Consider the following 20,287-nt stretch of genomic DNA (forward strand, 5'->3'; position numbering starts at 1 on the left):
AACCTGAGTTTCTTTTTTTTTTTTTTTTAATTCTATTTTTTTTGCTTTTTAATGTTTTAATGTTTTAATGTTTTTATTTTCCTGAAAATAGATCAGCATGCTGTAGGCTTTGTGTTGAGCTTAACTGTTTATTTTTAGCAAATCTCTTAAAGTAAACAGTCTTTTTTGAGGTTTTTCAGTTCATGTTAAAGTTCTTAAAATTTTGTTGCTCTGTTCTTCCGTTCTTGAAATTTTTTTAAAAAAAATTAATATTCGTGTTTCTGGGTTTTGATTTTGAGCAGTTTCTTGTTCTTCTTGTTCTTCCTGTTCTTCCTGTTCTTCGTGAGGGGATGGAAATTAGAGAATGAAAAATGGGTTTTGATAAATAGTTGGAGGAAATATTTGTTGGGTTTTCCCTATTTTTGTTTTTTTTTTAAGTAATGGAGGGAAGGGACGGTGGTGCAAGTAGTGGGGTTACTGTAGTCGGATCAGATGCTCCGTCCAAGTACCAAATAGCTCCCAGGACCTCCGGTAGCCCGCCGCAGACCGGTGGATCAACGCTGCCACCGGCGACTCAACCAACTTCCACGCCGTCGGCCTCGGCGCAGGTACCTGCGCAGCCTACGCCACCCACGGCGGCCTCCTCTGTTCCGGGAAAGAAGAAAAGAGGGAGGCCGAGAAAATATGGACCCGATGGCTCTGTTAATATGGCTCTGTCTCCCAAGCCGATATCGTCATCGGTGCCGCCGCCGGTGATTGACTTCTCGGCGGAGAAGAGGGGGAAAGTCCGGCCGGCAAGCGGTGTGAACAAAACCAAATTCGAAGTGGATAATTTAGGTAATGGGAGTGGATGTGGGTCCTGTGGTTGGATTCTTTGATTTAGTTCTTGAAGAAGCATATTGTTGGTCTGATTCTTAAAAAGATTGATAGCTTTCTAATTTGATCTGAGAATGTCGGGATCTTTTTCTTTTTTGTTGTTCTTGTTTGATTAGACTCCATGATTTGTCACTAAATGTGTCGTGTCTTTTGCAGGCGATTGGGTGGTTCCATGTTCTGTTGGTGCAAATTTTACGCCTCATATCATCACTGTCGATGCGGGCGAGGTAAAATGCTCATTTGTTTAACTCTTTGATCCATACTTTTGTGGATGAACTATGTGACCAAGTTTTTCTTGTTACTTAGGATGTTACGATGAAGATAATATCGTTTTCTCAACAAGGGCCTCGAGCGATATGCGTTTTATCTGCTAATGGTGTGATCTCGAGTGTCACTCTTCGTCAGCCTGATTCGTCTGGAGGAACATTAACATATGAGGTGATGCATTTATTTTATCCTCTTGGTTAATCAGTTCTGAATGAATTCATGAAGTTTGTGATGTTCTTCGTCTCTTGGATCTTCTTAGTATGCTTTTCTTGGTTCGATCATGTTTGTTATGTTCGACTTAGGTGGTTGATTCGTTCATGGGACTGTTTACGAGTTGATTCATGGGGCTTTCCTGGATTCTTGAATGTTTATTCCAAAAACCTTATGTCATGCGAGGTTACAACTCATTGCTAGTAGATATTGTCTTCTTTGCCCTTCTTCTTTAACGACTTCCCCTCAAGGTTTTAAAATGCGTTTACTAGGGAGTTTTTTCACACCCTGTGGGATCTCACAATCCACCCCCTTAGGAGCCAACGTCTCTGCTGGCACACCCGCCGATGTCTAGCTTTGATACCATTTGTAACCGCTCATGCCCACCGCTAGTAGATATTGTCCTCTTTGAGCTTTCCCTTCGAGGGGTTTTTCTCAAAATTTTAAAACGCGTCTACTCGAGAGAGATTTTCACACCCTTATAAGGAATATTTCGTTCTCCTCTCCAACCGACGTGGGGTCTCACAAGTGGGGTTCGAATCACGATTGTTCGTCTCACGTACTTCTCTGCGAAAATGCAGCTGAGAGAGGATAAAGTATACGATTACAATGTCGAAAATATCTCATATCGATCTTCTTCACTTTTTATTCACAGGGTCGATTTGAAATACTATCCTTATCTGGCTCGTTCATGCCGAGTGACAATGGAGGAACTAGAAGTAGATCGGGTGGAATGAGTGTTTCCTTAGCAAGTCCAGACGGGCGTGTCGTAGGCGGTGGAGTTGCTGGTCTATTAGTAGCTGCAAGTCCTGTTCAGGTACGATATTTCTATGTTCGATCCGTTATCGATATGGCCTATGAGCTATGAAAAACTGAGATTTCGCTTATTCTTTGCAAAAATAGGTTGTAGTAGGGAGTTTTCTTTCTGGAAACCAACATGAGCAGAAACCTAAAAAGCCAAAACAAGATACTAATTCAACTGCTCCGCCAACTGCTGCCATTCCAATATCTTGCGTCGACCCTAAGGCGAACCTCTCGCCGTCCAGTCCCTTTCGTGGCGATAACTGGTCGACGCTGCCAACCGATTCGAGGAATAATAAGCCAACTGATATCAATGTATCCCTACCCAGTGCTTGATATCTAAGCTCCATACCTCATTTGCCATCAACAACAAGCTTCTAGTTGGTGGATTCCTCATCTTGTGTTCATGCTCTCTGTAACTTACCATTGTACTTCCTATGTAGAATTTCAAACCGCCCCACGCTCCCTGTCGATCCCCCTCGGTTAGCTTTTCACTTGGTAGAGTAGTTATAGGCTCCCCGATGCAGCTGTGTTGAGTTGAGTCAAGTAGAATAGTTTGATATAATGTGAACGATTTTTAATAGGTTTCATATTAATGGATTGTAATTTTAAATTCCGTTTATTTTTGCTTAGATTCACATTAGATTTAGATTGAAAACTCTTTTGGTCGAGTTAAGAAGAAGGATCACATAAGAAATTGATTCCAAAATATTAACCAAAAAAAAAAAATGAAGTCAACTATAATCAACATCAATATAAGATATATATATATATATATTAATGATTTGATTGGTGTTAATTACGTAATTTGATTGAACTAATCAAATCAATATATAAAGATTGATTAAGCAAATTAAGAGTGAATCCATGCATGTATTATTATTATTATTATTATATCATATGGCTCACAACACATTTCAAAGTTGTTTTGTAAAGTTGTTTTGTAATGTTTTTCTTTTTTACTGTGTTTATATGATTCAATGTCGGATCAACTAGGACTATCAAACTCAAACCATAAAAGTTGGATTGGATTGAATTTTTAAAATATCAAAATTTTGATTTGGTTTATAAGTTAACCTACTTTGGGTCGAATTAATCTGAAAATAGAATTACAACTCAACTCAATTATATCTTGCCCTACTTTTACCAACATTAAGAACATCTAAAGTTTGTCATTGATGTTTGTGATACGTTGTGACTGATATTTGAAATTTGAACTTAATAAATATTTGATATTTAAACTTTATGACTTAAATTATTAATGTAATATTATCGTAGATAAATATAATTTTTTTAAATAATTAAAAAATAACTCATAACCATGAAATGATAATTAAAATTAAGATACTTTTCAAATAGAAAAAAAGAATTTAAATAAGAAAACGCACAATTCTGTTGATTTATTGGTCAAAGTGGACACAATAATAGATACGAAATGAGTTTGAAAATTGCAAATTAATCTTTTACTTTTTAGGAAATTCTCACTTTCAGGATCCTTGCGAGGTGCATCAGCCTTAATGCGAGGTGGCCTAACTATACGGTCTATGAGTCCATAATCAAGAGCTTGCTGGGCAGTAAATCGCTTCATTCGATTCATGTCCTTGATAATCTGCATTTATCCATTGACAAGGTCTCTAAATTAAGGTTGCATTCCTCAGAATCATTTCAACTTTAATATGAGATAAGTTTCAAAATTGACATGAGTGAACTATGAATGTGATAATTTTGCATGATCGTAGAAGATCAAGTTTCATAAACAAGAAACCGTGTTGGTCATCTCCCTGCTAATATGTTTCATTATGAATAAAGATATGCTATATGTTTGCTAAGGTGTGGACGAACTGACCTTTTAAACAGGCTGGCCTGTTTTTTTAGAAAGCTCATCATAAAGATAATCCCTGATTCTCAAGAGCTCGTTTGCTTCATTTCGAATGTCATCAGCCTGCCAAAAGGATTTTCAAACAAAAATGTATCAGAACAAAATGTTCAAAACTTAAGACGGGCATATGTGATCAATTTGCATGACATTATATAACAAATTAATGATACCTGGCCACGTGCAGCTCCGGAAGGGGGTTGCAAAGCAATTCTTGATAGAGGCATGGCAGAGCGGTTACCCTAAACAAGGAAATGTGTGGTTTGATTTATAAGAGAAAAGCGAAGAAACCAGAAAGTAGGTTCAACCACACAGATAGAAGGAGGCTAACAAGCGGGGAGACAGTTTTCACTAAGAGCATGAAAATTCCATAAAATCCGTAAATTGGGGGCAGCCAGGCACAAGTAATGAGCATTTCCAAGTTTATTGGATGCAAATTTGGTTGAGATTTGTTTATCAAGTCACAAAAAAATATTTCTTGATGGAGTTAAAATGATTTAACCGGCTGAAAAATAGGGGTCACTTTTACCATACTGAAGAACTCCCTACAAATTCCGAAGTCATAGTTTGAGCAACACCTACTGCCTTACGACACTAAATTTTGTTTGACAATACAAATTGAAGTATTTACCTTTTCTCCAGCTGCTAAAAGAAAGGCTGCTAGATTATAGGCATAACCAACGCAATGAGTAGCTACAGGACTCTGCAAGCTCTGCATTGTGTCGTAGATGGCCATACTTGGAGTTAGCTGCAAAGATGCATGGTTTCATTAGGAAAATAATGCTAAACGAACCATTAGAATATAACCAAAAGAGAAGGAAAATATAACAGATAATTACGATGAACCTCGTCCCAATAGAAGATATGTATATGCTGAACTCACATCTCCACCTGGGCCATTTATGTACATGTAGAGTTTTTTGGAAGTTTCAATGCTGTCAAGATATAGTATTGTGGCCAAAATTTGATTGCTAAACTCTTCATCAACGTTCAGCCCAATGAAGACAACTCGTTCTCGATACTGAACACAAGAAGAAAGTCGAGATTATAAAAAATCAGTACATTCTATTTTTTTTTTTTTTTTTTTTTTTAAAGTTGATTTTGACATTCATAGCTCCTAGCTAAAAGAAGTTTACTTCGGTATAATTGGACAGGAAAGAAAAAGGAAATGAAGTAACAAAATGATAAAACCTGCAGCAGCAGCATTCTACTGTGAATAGTTTTACACTGATGTTAATAGTAAATTTGTGATGAATTAATTGAAGCCATTGAAACTCATGTGTCATGGCGGTGAGTCCCATAATGTCAATCTAAGATTTCTCTCAGCCTCAGTTGGAGCAAAATTACATAACTAGATCTATCACTTACTAGGGCATTCCACAAATCAACCCATTGCCAAGTTCCCTCGTCAGGCACTCTGTAAGGCACCCCGCGGTGTCCCTATAGGCATCATCTGAAATTGTGCACGAGTAGCCTTTGTGTTATACGTCCTGCATGTCAAGTATGAATAGAAGAAATGCATCGACTGCCATACGAATACAAGTAGGATAGGATGCTACTGAAACGCCTTCTCTTTGCATTTGTCTTAAAACTTTAGTTATCCTAACAGATGCCATTGATACAGAAAGCACCAACCAGTAGAATCGGAATCACCTTCAAACACCAACAAAGGTTTGAATGGAAAATATAAAAGAATAACTAAGATCTATTTGATAATAATTTTGTTTTTAATTTAGAACACTACTTTCACCTATAACGTTCTTTGATGTTATCAACTTTCTGTCAACATTTTGAATTTTACTGAAAATTCAAATATTTGTTTAAGAAAGGTGAAAACCGTACTAAAAAAATGTGAGAAAAAAACATAAATTACAAAAGCAGAAAGCTAAAAATGAAAGCACTATCCAAGAGGCCTAAATATTCACAAATAGGCACATCACATATGACCACGTTACTCCAAACACTAAAATTCAGCAACTGAAGGAAAAGAAAAAACATTCAAAGGGCGCAAGAAAAGTAGTGCAGTTCCTATATTCAGTAGAACAGTCGTAATATTCGATCATTTCTGCACACTACGCAAAAAGAAGGCATTTCAAGTCAATCTCTCCTGACTCCGTGCAATAATATCGCATGATTTTTCAAACCGTGAAAGGATAATATTTCATTAAGGAAATAGATGAAACACGATGTGTAAATAGCCGTCATATGAGGTAGGAGTTGAGAGTAATAAAGCAAGCCATTTCAGCATAAAAAATAAGTACTACAACGGTGTACTTCCACTTCTTCATCCTTGAAAAGCATAGATGTCATGAAGTCCAAGATTTTCAATTGTTTAATATCACCATAATTTAATAGGATATTCAATTTTGAAGAATGTGATTCCAACACACAAAAAAAAATGAAAATAGCGCTACAATACCTGGCTTGTAGACTTTTATGAACTTTTCCATAGAATTCAGTAGTAATATTAGGTTTTGCTCCTCCGAATGGACCTTAAAATTTGAATAAAAAAACAGAAGCAATATGTGATTAACGAGCGGTGAAACAGGTAAGTGATATCACGAGAAGGAAAGGATAGCAAACTCACTAGCAGATTGAAGCTTCAGTCCCGAGAAAACCTTCGTCGCAACGCTTGCAAAATTCAAAAAACCAAAACGAAATCAGGCAAGCGTCGCGAATAGCATCAATTTTAACTGTTAATCGGAATAGAGGGAGAACCTGAGAGAAGGCTGGGAAACATTAATCTGAGGTTGAAGACTCTGAGCAGAAGAGACTGCCATTACTACTCGATAACAGAGCACCCAATGCGAAAGAGGACGACCCCTTTAGGGTCTGATTCCGAAGAAGATGATACAGTGCCGACGGATCAGGCAGAGTCAGAATTCTAAAATCGGGCCTTTTGGTATTCTATGACAGACGCTAAGACCGATAGATGGTCGGTGGGCTTCAGAGGCCCATATCCATAAGCCTTTCAATTGATTTTTTTTTTTTTTTTTAATTCAATTAAGTCACTAATATTTTTTCCATATAAAGTTTTGTATTTGAGCAATAATTCTGAAATTTTAAAATTTTGAAATGGCTAACTAAGAACATAAGCTGATTATACACCTAAGTTGCAGACGTTTCTTTATTGTCCCATCAAGTTAGTACTCATGATATAGACGTGAGAGCATTAATGCAAGCTTGTGAAGAACTAGAGAAATTATTGAAATTTTACGAAAGAGTCTCGAGAGTTTAGATGTACGCCAATTCTATATGACCAGTATAACAACCCAAGCCCACCGCTAATAGATATCGTCTTATTTGGGTTTTCCCTTCTCGGCTTTCCCTCAAGGTTTTAAAACACATCTATTAAGGAGAGGTTTCCACGCTCTTATAAGGAATATTTTGTTCTCATTTCCAACCGATAAGAAATACTAAGGAGAGTTTAGATGTACGCCAATTCCATATAACTAGTGTGTAACAACTCAAGCCCACTGCTAACAAATATTTGTCCTATTTGGGTTTTCCTTTATCGGTTTTCCCTCAAGGTTTTAAAACGCGTCTACTAAGGAGAGGATTCCACACCCTTATAAAAAATGTTTTGTTCTCCTCTCCAACCAATAAGGAATACTAAAAAGAGTTTAGATGTATGCCAATTTCATATGACCGGTGTGTAACAACTCAAGCCCACTACTACCAGATATTGTCCTATTTGGGGTTTCCCTTCTCGGCTTTCCCTCGATATTTTAAAACGCGTTTACTAAGGAAAGGTTTCCACACCCTTGTAAGGAATACTTTGTTCTCCTCTCCAACCGACGTGGGATCTCACAAAGTAGATGGTACAAGACTTGCCTAAAATGTAATTTAGTTAGTACTTATTGTTTTCAACATTTTTCCATTAACTAAAACATAATGATAATTCGAAACCGAGATGCCCCTACAACGGTGTCAACATGAGCTTAACTCAATAATAATAAAGACAATGTAGGACCTCCAGTATTCGTTTATAAATGCTTTCTACAGGCATAACAAGAACAGCATAATAATAGATTTTAAAATTTTCATTTATAGGCAGAAGAGAAAAATATCAGTATATAGTAGGAATAAAAAGAAGATGAAGAAAAAAGCTTTAGAATTACAACACAAGAAGATACCCTAGGGAGTAAGTACACCAAGCTTTGTAGTGAGCCGCACAGTGGCTTTATCTCTTACAAGACAACACTTTGCATAATCTATTCAAGACTCATGATCCTCCAATGCACTGTAAATTAACCTGCAAAGCAGAGACAGAGAAGATCTTAATGATGTTAAAAACTAGGATTCAAAATAAGAAAACGCTCTCTCCAATTGGATTACCAAAATATGGAGAGGAAGATGAGAGAAACAAGATAGACGAGTTTGAAAAGTCTTTGCTTTTTTTCCCAAGGTAACTGGTTAAATATCTCAGTAACATCTACCAGGTGCTTCCGCTGAGTGTACCTGATCATGAGGACACCACACATTAGACAGATCAACAAGCTTGGCATGAATTACCAGCAACGGAAAACTCGAGTATTAAGCCATATGCTCACAACCCAATCTCAAATATGTTAGTTTGATATCCACTGTAAATTAGTTCCAGTCATACTACATATTTGCAATGGCCCAAGCCTACCACTAACAGATATTATCCTCTCGAGGTTTTTAAAAGGCATCTACTAGGGAGAGGTTTCTACACCCTTATAAAGAATGTTTCGTTCTCCTCCTCAACCGATGTGGGATCTCACAATCTACCCCACTTTGGAGCCCAGCGTCCTTGTTGACACTCATTCCCTTCTTTAATCAATGTGGGACCTCCCAATCCACCCCCTTTTGCGTTGGCATATCGCCTGGTGTCTGACTCTGATACTATTTGTAACGGCCAAAGCCCACCGCTAGCAGATACTGTCCTCTTTGGGCTTTCCCTTTCGGACTTCCTCTCAAGGTTTTTAAAATGCGTATGCTAGGGAGAGGTTTCCACACTCTTACAAAGAATGTTTCGTTTTCCTCTCCAACCAATATGGGATCTCACAATGTAAATCTCCAAGGAGACTAGCCATGAGATCCCAACACGTAAACTTATCTGAAAGCTAATCTTGTTAATCTAAATCTCAGAAGAGACTGTTGGTGCTTTAACACAACATACATTCAAACAAAAAAAGGTTACAAGTTCACTACTTGTATGCTTTCCCCAGCTATCCACTCAGCACTTGGCCACCGAGTGTTTACCAGGCATGATAAGCTCTCCTTCTCTCTCATTAGTATTGTTTTATAAAACATGATAGGCCCTCTCTTTCAAACACTGAATTCAAAGCCCAGAATGATAAATGAGGTTCTGATAGGTAAAATTGGCAATCGATATAAAGCATATACCCCACTAAAAATTATGCAACCATATCTCTAGTACAGTAAAAAGTCAGATCAAAGATGTAAGAATTAGAGAAACTTACAATCTTATATTATAATAAAGGTAAGGAACACAAAACAATGACATAATCCAATGCCCTGTTAAGAGATAGAAGATGCACAAGACTCCTTGAGTGATGAACTCAGGCATAACAACTTTGTTTATCCGTGATGAGGAGTCATATGGGTTGATATAATCAAACTCAAGATCAGCTAAGCACATTAGCTGCAGCAAGTTTCAAAAGCATCATAAGTTCCTCAGTTCCAACCTTGTTTTAGGCAATTAACAATACTGTATGTCAATTATTCATATGTAGGGAATTACGATATCAATTCTATAGAACTAGCCCAATGAACACATGTAAGAATCCAAAAAAAAGTGTAGCTAGTGTTTATATCTAGAAATCAAAGGGCCTTCAAATCAAAAATCAATCTGAAAGCATGACATAAGAATATTCAGGTAAGTCTGTAGACTGAGAATTAAACAAACAGAGCTTCGAATAACAAATCAAGAAAAAGAGACAGAAATTTTAGGGTTTAGAGAGAACCTGGAAAACGACGAGTATAAGAAGCGCAATGATAATGAAGAAGGAGAGGAGCCAGACGTAGATATCCGCCATATTAGTACCCTCAACCAACTGCCCGTATCTCGTTGCTCTCCCTGTGTGTCCGATTTGAAATCAACCTCAACGCCGCCACATCGTTACCGGCCCACATGCGCCTGCGGAAGCGGAAATGGATTGAAGGAGGCGGTGAAGGAATTATAAAAGAAAACCGTGCACAGTGAACCTCGCCGGAGTCTAATCCCGACGCGCAAAGGATTGATCGCTTCTGGATGATCTGAATTTCTCAAGGCGACCGGAGGTCCCCGACAACACCTTTTTTTCAACTGCTTCCTTGTCGTAGAGACGATTCCTCCTGAATTTTTTTTTTTTTTCTTTAATGTTAATAATTACTCCATTAATAATAAAATTTAGATAAATTTTATAGTTGTATTAATGAAACCTTAAATACTGATAATTTATACTATATACTAAAAACGGTTTTAAAAAATGAATTTAGAGAAAACTTTGGAATAAGAAACAAAATAACATTAATATTTTCATTTATTCCAAGAATTCAGGAAGAGGGGAAGATGGAGTGTTTTTCAATTAAGGTATTTAAAAAGAAAAATAAAGGTAAAAGTATTAATGAACATTTTCATCAAGGGTGTTCTTTATTTAAAAATAAATAAATAAAGGTATTAATAATAATTTTAAAAGTTTAGACGTATTATTGGATATTTTCTGTAATTTTTTTTTATTGGAGATTTGAACTTTTGACACGATGATAACGTATGTGAACTATGTTCTTGCTCTTTATGGGTAAGAACCTGTGTAACGTTCATATTTTGAAACAGTTACGCATAGCTCAACTTGTTAAAATATATACCAAAAAATCATAAGTTCGAATCTTACCTATTTTATATCACCAAATAAATAAATAAAAAATGTTACTAAATAAAAGAAAAGGATATGAGATATTGATTTAAGAAGGGTAAAGTTGTTAGATGTCACATCAATTGGATAAGTAAACGAAACATTTTTTCATAAAGGCGGGAAAATAAAAACATCTCACTGACAGACACAATGAGACAAAGTGGACAATAATTGCAGTGGACTTGAACGGTTACAAATAGTTGAGCCCAATGGAGATGAATTGTGAGATCTCGTATCGGTTGGAAACCTCTCCCAAATGGACCCGTGCATTACCGGCGAAGAGGGCCAACAATTACAAAATTGCTGAAAGAATGTGAATAAAAGTTTTGGTATAGAACTGGCTTTCTATTTACCAACAATTACAATCTTGCAATAGTACAATGTCTGTAAATAAGAATATGTGCTATACTATGTACAGTTTATTTTGAAGATTTTTTAGGATTCCCCTCCTATAAATATGCAAGGGTTTGGTGGACAAGAAAAAAAAGAGAGGATACAATACAGAAATGGGAAAATATTTGTTAAAAAGAGTGACATATTTAATATTCTGTGTTACTCTTCAGAAACATGTCTAATTCTTGGGTTAGACTCATTTCACGCAGATTATGAAGTTCCAGAGCTTTCTTGTTCTTCGTATAATTTTGCCCATTTTCCTGGCAATGAAGCTAGAAAGCAAGAACCCAGGAGGAATTGGTGAAGCAATTATGGTTTCTTTGGTAATCTCTTGAGTGCAGCCAGCTGATTCTCCGCCATTTTTGGCATCAGAGCTATTGCTGGTTCGAAGATAGAAGCTTCTGCTACCAATTTCCCCAATTATTTCTGCCCTGTCAAGACCTGAGCAGAGGAGAAAACAGAAGCGTTTAGTACCACATTGGATCAACTTCAGATTGCTACTCAATGGGGTTTCTCAGGAGAGTGTAAGAGATTTCCAATGAATTGAAAGTGAACAAAATTTGACATACTCCGGAGGCTGAAATATGAGTGATGCAATTCATAGGAAGATGCTGAATCTCGTTCAAGTTTTGGAGTCCTTCCTTCTTCACTATATTTAGCAACAACAAGCTTGATCGTCTCCTCCACACTGGATCCGAGTTTAACCATGGCTCGTACTGGCCCTGGGCTCCCTTCAACAGTCACATTGATCACCACCTTGGCGTCTTTCTTGTAGCCCTGCATTGCAGAATCGCGCTTCAATCTCTGTGTCTTTCTATGCTAAAATTGACTCAATAAACAATGGATTTATGAAGCTAATTTCAGAAAAGACCTAAACAGCCGATCCATCATTGATCCGAACATACGATTACAGAGCAGAAAAGGCAAGATCAGATGATTACTTAGACAGGAAGAAAGATTATGTATCTCAGGAATTAATGTCGAAGAATAAAATAAACAAATCGAACACGAAGTGTAAGATTAACAATGACGCATTAGCTATTCCTCCTTTTCTGGCTATTTGATCAAAAGCAGAGTTCACGGATTCGTAATTGGAAATCAATTGAAATCAATTGAAATTGATGAAGACTTTCTTTCCGCGGAGACTGATAAATTAGGTAATTAGAAAAAAATCTTGAACAGTAAGATTCGGAACCCTAACCTCGACGATTTGAGCGGGGGAAGGAATCAACAGAGGGGATGAAGCAAAGGCTTCCGAAAACGTATGAGGACGGAAAATAATAACCTCTTCCCCTTCCTTCTCGGACGACATATTCCGATCATCTCCACTGGCGGCAGCGGTGGTCCAAAACTGGGGATCCGAGGAGCATCTGGATAACTTGGAGGACAGAGAAGGAGCGCGATTCATCGGGGGAGTTTTCCGGTGAGGAGACGGAGAGAGATTCCGGCACGACTTGTTAGTGAGACGAGAAATAGCAGGAATTCTCCGACGGAAACTGCTGGTCGACATTAATCGCGGCGGTGTAACTGTTTCCGGTGGGTTTGTGAGGCGAAGGGGAGTGGGAGTTGAAGTTTGCGGGAAGGGAAAGCGGAAGTAGTTGACAGTTCTGAGACAATTGGGAGTTACATGGAGGTTGCCTTCATCCGCGGGGTTTTGTTTTGGTCCGAAACGCCGTCGTTTACTTAACGCCTAATTTAACCATCCAGGTGGACCCCTCACCTAGCCGACCGTGCCGTCATATTCGTATTAAAAAAAAAATCTTTTCTTTTTTGAATTTAACGTGTGAACGTTAGAAAATACAATGGTTCTTTATACATGAACGAATTATTACTATTATTATTATTGCATATTTGACTTTAATTAAATACATTTTTATGAGTATTTAATTCTATTATAAAAATAATCTATTCGAGGAATGTGTATTATTGCTATTTAACCTAGAGAGAAGAGTCATTAATAAGGATAGTAAAAATTCCTTTTTTTTTTTTCTACTTTGAATTAAAATAATGAATTTTTACGGGATAGCGATATATCATAATAATGCAATTTAGTACCTTTTAAATTATAAATCTATATGATGTAATCTTATAAAAAATAATAATAAATTGTATGACGCATGTTTATGTAAATTTTCTTTTTCTATTCTTTCATCTAGAATAATTATAGAAAATAAACACCCAAAAAAGTCAAATATTAGTACATAATTAGTATGCAATGAAATAATCAAGGTAAATATGAACCATTTAACTAGCCGATATTGTTCTCTTTGGGCTTTGAGCTGAAATAATCAAGGTAAATATGAACCATTTAACTCTACAGCTAGCAGATATTGTTCTCTTTGGGCTTTGAGCGGAAATAATCAAGGTAAATATGAACCATTTAACTCTACAGCTAGCAGATATTGTTCTCTTTGGGCTTTGAGCTTCCCCTCAAGGCTTTAAAACATGCTAGTGGAATGTTTCCACACCCTTATAAGTGGTGGTTTGTTCTCCTCCCCATCCCCAACCAATGTGGGACACCACAATCCACCCCCTTCGGGCCCAACGTCCTCGCTGGCACTCTTTCCTTCCTCCAATCGATGTGGGACCGCCCCCAAATACACCTCCATTTGGGGCCAGCGTCCTTACTGGCACACCGCCTCGTGTCTACCCCTTTCGGGGAACAGCAAGAAGGTTGACACATCGTCGTCCTTACTGGCACACCGCCTCGTGTCTACCCCCTTTAGGGAACAGCGAGAAGGTTGACACATCGTTCGGTGTTTGACTCTAATACCAACTAAAACGACCTGAAATTTTCAACTTAATTTAAGATCGCTACTGTATACTGTTTGTAACGGCCCCGATCCACCGTTAGCAGATATTGTCCTCTTTGGACTTTCCCGACTTTCCCTCAAAGCTTTAAAACGCGTCTGCTACGGGAAAGTTTCCACACTCTTGTAAATGGTGGTTTGTTCTCCTCTCTAACCAACGTGGGACATCATAGATTTTCTCTCAAATTTTTTAAAAGGTACATCAGGAGAGATTTTCATGCAATTATAAAGAATGTTTGGTTCCTCACTCCAATCCCGATATCACAAAATATTTTACCCCCAAACTCTATTTCCACATTCCTGCATACCTAAAGTCAAAATTTAGCAAACTTATATTTGTGAACTTATACTATAAAGCGTGTAAATTAAAAATTTGTGTTCAAGATTCAAACTTTCAGATGTTCAGATTTCAGATTGCTCCATCCAGCTACACCCAGATATCTTGGCAAATACTTTATTTCCCATGGCTTTTCTAAGCCTCTTAGCATCATCCCACCTCTCCACAGAAGAGTATATGTTGGCTAGAAGAGACCGATATCCGGTTGTATCAGTCACCAACTTCGAGCAATTTCGAGCTGCGATCTCCCCGAGCTCAACATTGTTATGTAACCTGCAAGCATGAAGCAAAGCTCCCCAGACACCAGCATTTGGCTGCACTGGCATGCTTTGTATAAGCTCATGCGCTTCTTCTAACCGCCCTGCCCTGCCCAACAGATCCACCATGATTCCATAATGATCAGCCAGTGGCTCAAGTCCATGGTCCTTCATGGACAAGAAACAAACGTAACCTTCATCGACTAAACCGGCATGGTTATACGACGTAAGAAGCCCGGCATATGTCACAAGATTTGGGCAGATGTTTACACTTAGCATCTCTTCGAATAACCTGATTGCTTCAAATGCTTTACCGTTTATACCACATCCAAAGATCATAGCTGAATAAGAGACGAAATCCTTCTTTTTCAGATCATTGAACAGTTCGAAGGCCCTTTCGATGTTCCCGGATTTCGCATAAAAATCGACTAATGCAGTTGCCAAATGGTCATCTAATTCAATCCCAAGTTTTTCCATGTACGATTCAATCCAAGCACCATAATTCAGATTTCCCAGCTGAGTACAAGCAGATATAATGCTAGCAAAAGTCATCTCATCGGGTTGGATATTCACATGGGGTTGAAGCATTTGGTTGAATAACTTCAATGCTTCGTTAGGCATGCCATTTTGTGAATAGCAAGCAATCATGGCGTTATAAGAGAGAATCTCCTTCTCACCCATATTATTAAAGAGCTCACAAGCAGAACCAACCTCCCCAAGCTTCGAATACCCAGCAATCAATGTAATCCAGGAAACATTATTTCTGTTAGGCATTTCATCAAACATGTTTCTTGCAGACTTCATGTCTCCACAGTTCACGTAACCACTGATCATTGCATTCCAAGAAGCGGAACTTCTTTCCCCCAGTTGTTGAAATAAACACGACGCTCGATCCATATTGCCAGAATTGGCGAATCCCGTCAACATTGAATTCCAAGATATGACATCCTTCACAGGCATTTCATCGAACACTTTCTGAGCGTCATCTAAGTTTCCAATTTTCACATAACCAGACAAGATTGAATTCCACGAAACCACATTTTTCTCAGTAATATCATCAAACACCTTCCGAGCAAAACCCATATCACCCAATTTTGAGTAAAAATCCACAAGGGCAGTTTGCACATAAACACAGCGACAAAACCCCAGTTTATATACCTGAGCGTGAACAGAGCTCCCACTAAACTTACAGATAATCCTACCGCAAGCTCTCAAAGTCGAGGATACAGCAAAGGTGCTCGGATGCAGTCCCAATCTCTGCATCTGAACATAATGGGAGATTGCTTCCATGAATTGGCCGTTCCGGGAAAAGAACCGAACGGCGCAGCCCCATGAGAAGGAATCTGGGTTTTGCGAATGACGAAGGATCCGTTGGAGATAACGGGATACGATTCTGGCGCAAGTGAACTCAGAACGAGTAATTTGACGGACCAAGCAAGACTCGAGATTTCGAAGCCCATTGACGAGAATGTGGGCATGAATCTGAGCTGCCTGCTTTACATTTACAGGTTTGTTCAAGAAGATTTTTAGCTCGGAAGCGAGCATCAAAATTGGATGAATTTCTTGAATTTACGTGCTTTGCGTTCATCTGAGTCGTCGCTCAACGGGACAGAGCAGATTGCATAAATTCGCAAACTTGGGCAATACATTCCAGCAACTGCAACTGATGGAGTGATAAAAGCTTAGTTATTATTATTATTTAATTAAATCATTTTACCTAATTAATATTAAAAAAGTAGTGATTTTTGTTTCTTTTTAAGAAGTTAAATTCGTTTGAATGCATATGTAATTATGGAAATAATGACCACCTAAATTTTGAATTAGTCAATAAAATTTTCAATTGTCAATGCTTAAATAATTGCTTAAATAATAAATATATAAAATATTTTATAAGTCATATTAACAAGCCCGTCTAGCTCAGTTGGTAGAGCGCAAAGCTCTTAACCTTGTGGTCGTGGGTTCGAACCCCACGGTGGGCGTTTATATATAATATATATTTATTCTTTATATTAGTTTTACTTTCTTTGTTGGGCTTTTCCTTTCTAAGTTGGGCCACGCTAACCCGATACTTAATTTTTTATTTTATATAATAAAAATAATAGATAAGGTAAAAAAGTCTCTCTCTCACTACTTTTTTTTTCTTTTTTAAAAATCTTAAAGGAAATAAGCGACCAAAGTTGCAATTATGACCGCGCGGTAAATAAATTAGTGGATGGCCAATATTCCCCTTAATTTATTATTCATTTATTTATTTTTCCTATGATTATTATCCCTCACTTTAATAAATAAAAGAAACCGGATTTATAAAAGATGATTCTCTCTCTATCACTACTTTTTACGGCATTTCTACTGTAGGCTAATCATGGATAATGTCAGCTACTTCATCATTGCCGTACACGTGTCTTTCTCTTTGGTAATCTAGTCGACATGTACGGTGATGGGCCCTACTTCTTTTCTTGAATCAGAGCCCAATAACAGAGAGAAGCCCAATTAATAACAATCATAATGGGCCGAGGCCATGATTAAGATTTTCTTAGGTGTGGAGCTGAATTCATGCGGTGCGTCCCATATAATGCTATTTCTAAATCAGAAATTATAACAAATCGTGGAATTTAATGATAGGCTACCAACATTTTTATGTTTTCAATTCTATTTCATTGAATTCTTAAAAAAAAAAAGTATTTTATTTTGGTCGGGTCAATCCAACCAGGTGACTATTTGACATTTTAATGAAATTTTAGTTATTAATTTAACATGGACCGTAGTTGAGTTTTTTTCAATAATTAAAAAAATTAACTCAAACCCGAAAATAAAAAATTGGGTTCGGTTGTGAACTCTATCCACATTACTCGGAACATCAATTCAATTAAACCAAAATTTGAAGTTGGTCTAAAAGATTTTCCCTGGATCTAACCTCAATAATTTTGCGTTTGAAGTTGGTCTATTTTTTAATTTTTAAATTTTTAAGAATTAGAAAAAAAATATATATACATTTTTTACAAACGTTAGTATTTTATGATATTTAAATTTAATATTATTGAAATCAAGAATAATATGCAGGCATTTTTATGGTGACAGCTGGCAGAAATAATTTTAAATTTCTTGTAAAAAAAAAGAAGAAGAAGAAGAATGGGCTTCTTCAGTCCATGGAGCTTATGGGTCTACGTAGGCTTGATCTCATGGGCCGAATGAGTGTTGTTAAAGCCCAGTTTAACATGTCGGCCCAACCTCGTGGGGTCAAAATCGTCAATAGCCATTCTAATAAAATTTCAAAAACTAGGTTAAAGTAGTTTTTATTTATTATTTGTAACTAAAAAGTGAAATATTTAAGAGTATTATAAATAAATCTGTCTCTAATGGTTGGGATTTGTTAATGAGGAGTCAATTTAGGGGAAAAAAAGTGTCCTATCTATCTGCCTTAATGCCTTAATGCCTTCCAATTTTCAGCCAACAAAGGCAGGTGGATTACAATTAGGGCTCCTACTAACTCCCACCTTCCATCTTCTCCATTTAACCACTCTTATTCAAGGACGAACCCGAAATTTTAAATTAGCTAGATAGGTGACGACACCAACTCGAACAGAGTTCATAACCCAACTCAATCTGACCCTCTATTTTCGAGTTGGGTTGTGTTAGGTTCGAGTTGCTAACCCAACTCAATCTAACCCTCTATTTTCGAGTTGGGTTGGGTTAGGTTTAGTTATCACATGGTTCTTTTTTTTTTAATTATTTAAAGATTTATATTTAGATGGTATTATAAGTTAATGGTGTTGTCTAATCGTGATTATTATCTAAAACACTTTTTGTTTGGTAGAATAATTAAAGGCTAATCTACCATTGTTTATATTTATGCAATTCCATTTAGGAGCCTATATTTTTTTATAAACAATTAATATTTTTTACTTGAAAAAAGAGAGAAGATAATTATGAAAGTACTATTTTAGACATCCTACCAAAGATTAGTTCTAAATCTACCTATTACCATATTTCTATTTCATTGGCTTTCTTGTTTCTTCTACATAATCATCTTTTTTATGTCCCTTTTAAGGGTAATATAGTCATTTCCTTCCTCTTATTTCACTACCGAATCTTAATATATTAAAACTTTCAAAAGTTAAAAAATATTAATATATTTTATTTATTTATTTATTGGGCGTAAAATAGAATACCACAATCCAAAATTTTAGGTTGCTTATATGGGTGACTGTGAATAGAGTTCACAACCCAATTTAACCCTATATTTTTCAGACCGGATTAAGTTGGATAATCAATTTGTTTTTTTTATTAAATTATTTAATAAAATTCTACTTATTTACCATACATATTACACTAATAACTAAAATCTCGTCAACTTTTTACTAATATGAGTTGGGTTATAACCCTAATTTTTTTTTGTTGGTTGGGCAAAATGTCAACTTATGAACCAACTCAGTTTTTTAAGTTGGAATTTTCGGTGAACAATATAATAAAAAAAATGTAAGTTTTTAAATAATATAATAAATAAGTTTAAAGTAATTTTATTAAAAAGTAATTTGAAAGCCACTTGCAATTCACGTGGCAATAAGGTATCCTCAATAAATGTTGCTATTTTCATCATAAAAGATCTCATTGCTATTTTAGTTATATTTCATTTTGTCAAAATTGGTGTTTATACCAAAAAAGTATAGGTTCGTATAAAAAGTTTTATATTTCTACTTTTAAATAATATATAAATAATTATTTTAAAATAATAATTGGATGAGAAATTGTAACGTCATCATATTTGTAGGATTTTATAACCAACTTTTATTTGATTTGACACATTTTTTTAATATCATAATACCAATAATATACTTCTAATTTTTTTTTAATAATATACCATTAATTTTTTAAACGAATAATGCTAATTTTAACGTTAAATATTATTTTCCGATTTATTAAAAAATAAGAAAAAGGAAAAATGAAATTGGAGAAATTTTATGACTTTATTAAAGAAATCATTTCCAAAGATTTTTTTTTTATAAAATAAATAAAATAAAGGATCAAATTATGACTTTATTATAATAAAAAAATGAAATAAATATTTATAAAAGAAATGAAAAGGGAAGAAACGGACAAAGGAAGCCCTACCCCACGAGACCCACAACAACAATATAAAAGAAAATAAAATGTTATTTTTATTATTTAATTTTTTTTTAATTAAGAAAACATGAATGGAGTGCCTAAAATAACGAAACCCAGTGAAGCGCGTGACGTACACTCTCCAATCAGGAGAGATTGGTGAGTATGACACTTATACAGTGTTCTCGTACGTGAGGTTGAGATGCTGTAATTGCTGATGGGAGAGTTTTCCTTTCACTGCGTTGTTTTTCCACGCGCATTGGTCTGCGCGTTGACGCGTGAGGTTTTAAATAGAGCTCTTTTATCGTCTCGGTCTTCTTATTTCTCTTCCTCGGAGTATTATTTTCCTCTGGAATTTCGTCTCAAAACATTTTGAAAATTTACTTTATTATCAATCAAAAATTGAGATTCACCCTCTTTCTTAAAACCCCCGGATCGGCGGCTTCCGCCATGGAAACTCGCCGGGAAATACAGAGGCGGCGTCGGAGGGGGGGGGG

The 20,287-nt window shown here is 36.4% G+C and overlaps 4 protein-coding genes, 1 long non-coding RNA gene, 1 other non-coding gene and 1 pseudogene across 6 annotated transcripts; 3 read left to right on the forward strand and 4 right to left on the reverse strand.

The window, feature by feature from the left end:
• On the forward strand, positions 1-2,748 carry LOC111430176 (AT-hook motif nuclear-localized protein 1-like). The gene is made up of 5 exons (XM_023066337.1): positions 1-816; positions 1,012-1,082; positions 1,162-1,293; positions 1,988-2,149; positions 2,236-2,748. The coding sequence occupies exons 1-5, from the start codon at positions 420-422 to the stop codon at positions 2,467-2,469; spliced, it is 996 nt and encodes a 331-aa protein (XP_022922105.1). The 5' UTR covers positions 1-419; the 3' UTR covers positions 2,470-2,748.
• Positions 2,749-3,455: 707 nt separating this feature from the next.
• LOC111430314 lies at positions 3,456-7,346 on the reverse strand (annotated as a pseudogene).
• On the forward strand, positions 5,670-6,398 carry LOC111430317. Its single transcript, XR_002708314.1, has 2 exons — positions 5,670-6,154; positions 6,186-6,398. It is a non-coding gene; the product is annotated as an uncharacterized LOC111430317 (long non-coding RNA).
• Positions 7,347-7,923: 577 nt separating the features above from the next.
• LOC111430316 (protein cornichon homolog 4-like) lies at positions 7,924-10,352 on the reverse strand. The gene is made up of 4 exons (XM_023066527.1): positions 9,964-10,352; positions 9,460-9,641; positions 8,348-8,470; positions 7,924-8,264 (listed from the first exon to the last, which is right to left on the reverse strand). Exons 1-4 carry the CDS (start codon positions 10,033-10,035, stop codon positions 8,228-8,230), a joined length of 414 nt encoding a protein of 137 aa, XP_022922295.1. The 5' UTR covers positions 10,036-10,352; the 3' UTR covers positions 7,924-8,227.
• Positions 10,353-11,199: 847 nt separating this feature from the next.
• Positions 11,200-13,077, reverse strand: LOC111430315 (uncharacterized protein At4g22758). The gene is made up of 3 exons (XM_023066525.1): positions 12,488-13,077; positions 11,856-12,063; positions 11,200-11,727 (listed from the first exon to the last, which is right to left on the reverse strand). Exons 1-3 carry the CDS (start codon positions 12,794-12,796, stop codon positions 11,483-11,485), a joined length of 762 nt encoding a protein of 253 aa, XP_022922293.1. The 5' UTR covers positions 12,797-13,077; the 3' UTR covers positions 11,200-11,482.
• Positions 13,078-14,457: 1,380 nt separating this feature from the next.
• Positions 14,458-16,352, reverse strand: LOC111430313 (pentatricopeptide repeat-containing protein At4g22760). The gene has a single exon (XM_023066524.1). It carries the CDS (start codon positions 16,233-16,235, stop codon positions 14,499-14,501), a length of 1,737 nt encoding a protein of 578 aa, XP_022922292.1. The 5' UTR covers positions 16,236-16,352; the 3' UTR covers positions 14,458-14,498.
• A 244-nt stretch (positions 16,353-16,596) lies between these two features.
• Positions 16,597-16,669, forward strand: TRNAK-CUU. Its single transcript has one exon. It is a non-coding gene; the product is annotated as a tRNA-Lys (tRNA).
• The last annotated feature ends 3,618 nt before the right edge of the window (positions 16,670-20,287 follow it).

Source organism: Cucurbita moschata, unplaced genomic scaffold (assembly GCF_002738365.1).
Source record: "Cucurbita moschata cultivar Rifu unplaced genomic scaffold, Cmos_1.0 Cmo_Scf00033, whole genome shotgun sequence".
Taxonomy (NCBI): Eukaryota; Viridiplantae; Streptophyta; class Magnoliopsida; order Cucurbitales; family Cucurbitaceae; genus Cucurbita; species Cucurbita moschata.

Excerpts from the sequence above, each read along its gene's own strand:
- LOC111430176 (XM_023066337.1), top strand. The coding sequence starts at position 420 with ATGGAGGGAAGGGACGGTGGTGCAAGTAGTGGGGTTACTGTAGTCGGA. Across the intron at positions 817-1,011 it reads ATTCGAAGTGGATAATTTAG|GCGATTGGGTGGTTCCATGT; the intron begins GTAATGGGAGTG and ends TGTCTTTTGCAG. Across the intron at positions 1,083-1,161 it reads TCACTGTCGATGCGGGCGAG|GATGTTACGATGAAGATAAT; the intron begins GTAAAATGCTCA and ends CTTGTTACTTAG.
- LOC111430316 (XM_023066527.1), bottom strand. The coding sequence starts at position 10,035 with ATGGCGGATATCTACGTCTGGCTCCTCTCCTTCTTCATTATCATTGCG. Across the intron at positions 9,642-9,963 it reads TTATACTCGTCGTTTTCCAG|CTAATGTGCTTAGCTGATCT; the intron begins GTTCTCTCTAAA and ends AACTTGCTGCAG. Across the intron at positions 8,265-8,347 it reads ATCTTCCTCTCCATATTTTG|GTTAATTTACAGTGCATTGG; the intron begins GTAATCCAATTG and ends TCTGCTTTGCAG.
- LOC111430315 (XM_023066525.1), bottom strand. The coding sequence starts at position 12,796 with ATGTCGACCAGCAGTTTCCGTCGGAGAATTCCTGCTATTTCTCGTCTC. Across the intron at positions 12,064-12,487 it reads CCCCCGCTCAAATCGTCGAG|GGCTACAAGAAAGACGCCAA; the intron begins GTTAGGGTTCCG and ends TCTGCAATGCAG. Across the intron at positions 11,728-11,855 it reads CTCATATTTCAGCCTCCGGA|GTCTTGACAGGGCAGAAATA; the intron begins GTATGTCAAATT and ends TCCTCTGCTCAG.
- LOC111430313 (XM_023066524.1), bottom strand. The coding sequence starts at position 16,235 with ATGCTCGCTTCCGAGCTAAAAATCTTCTTGAACAAACCTGTAAATGTA.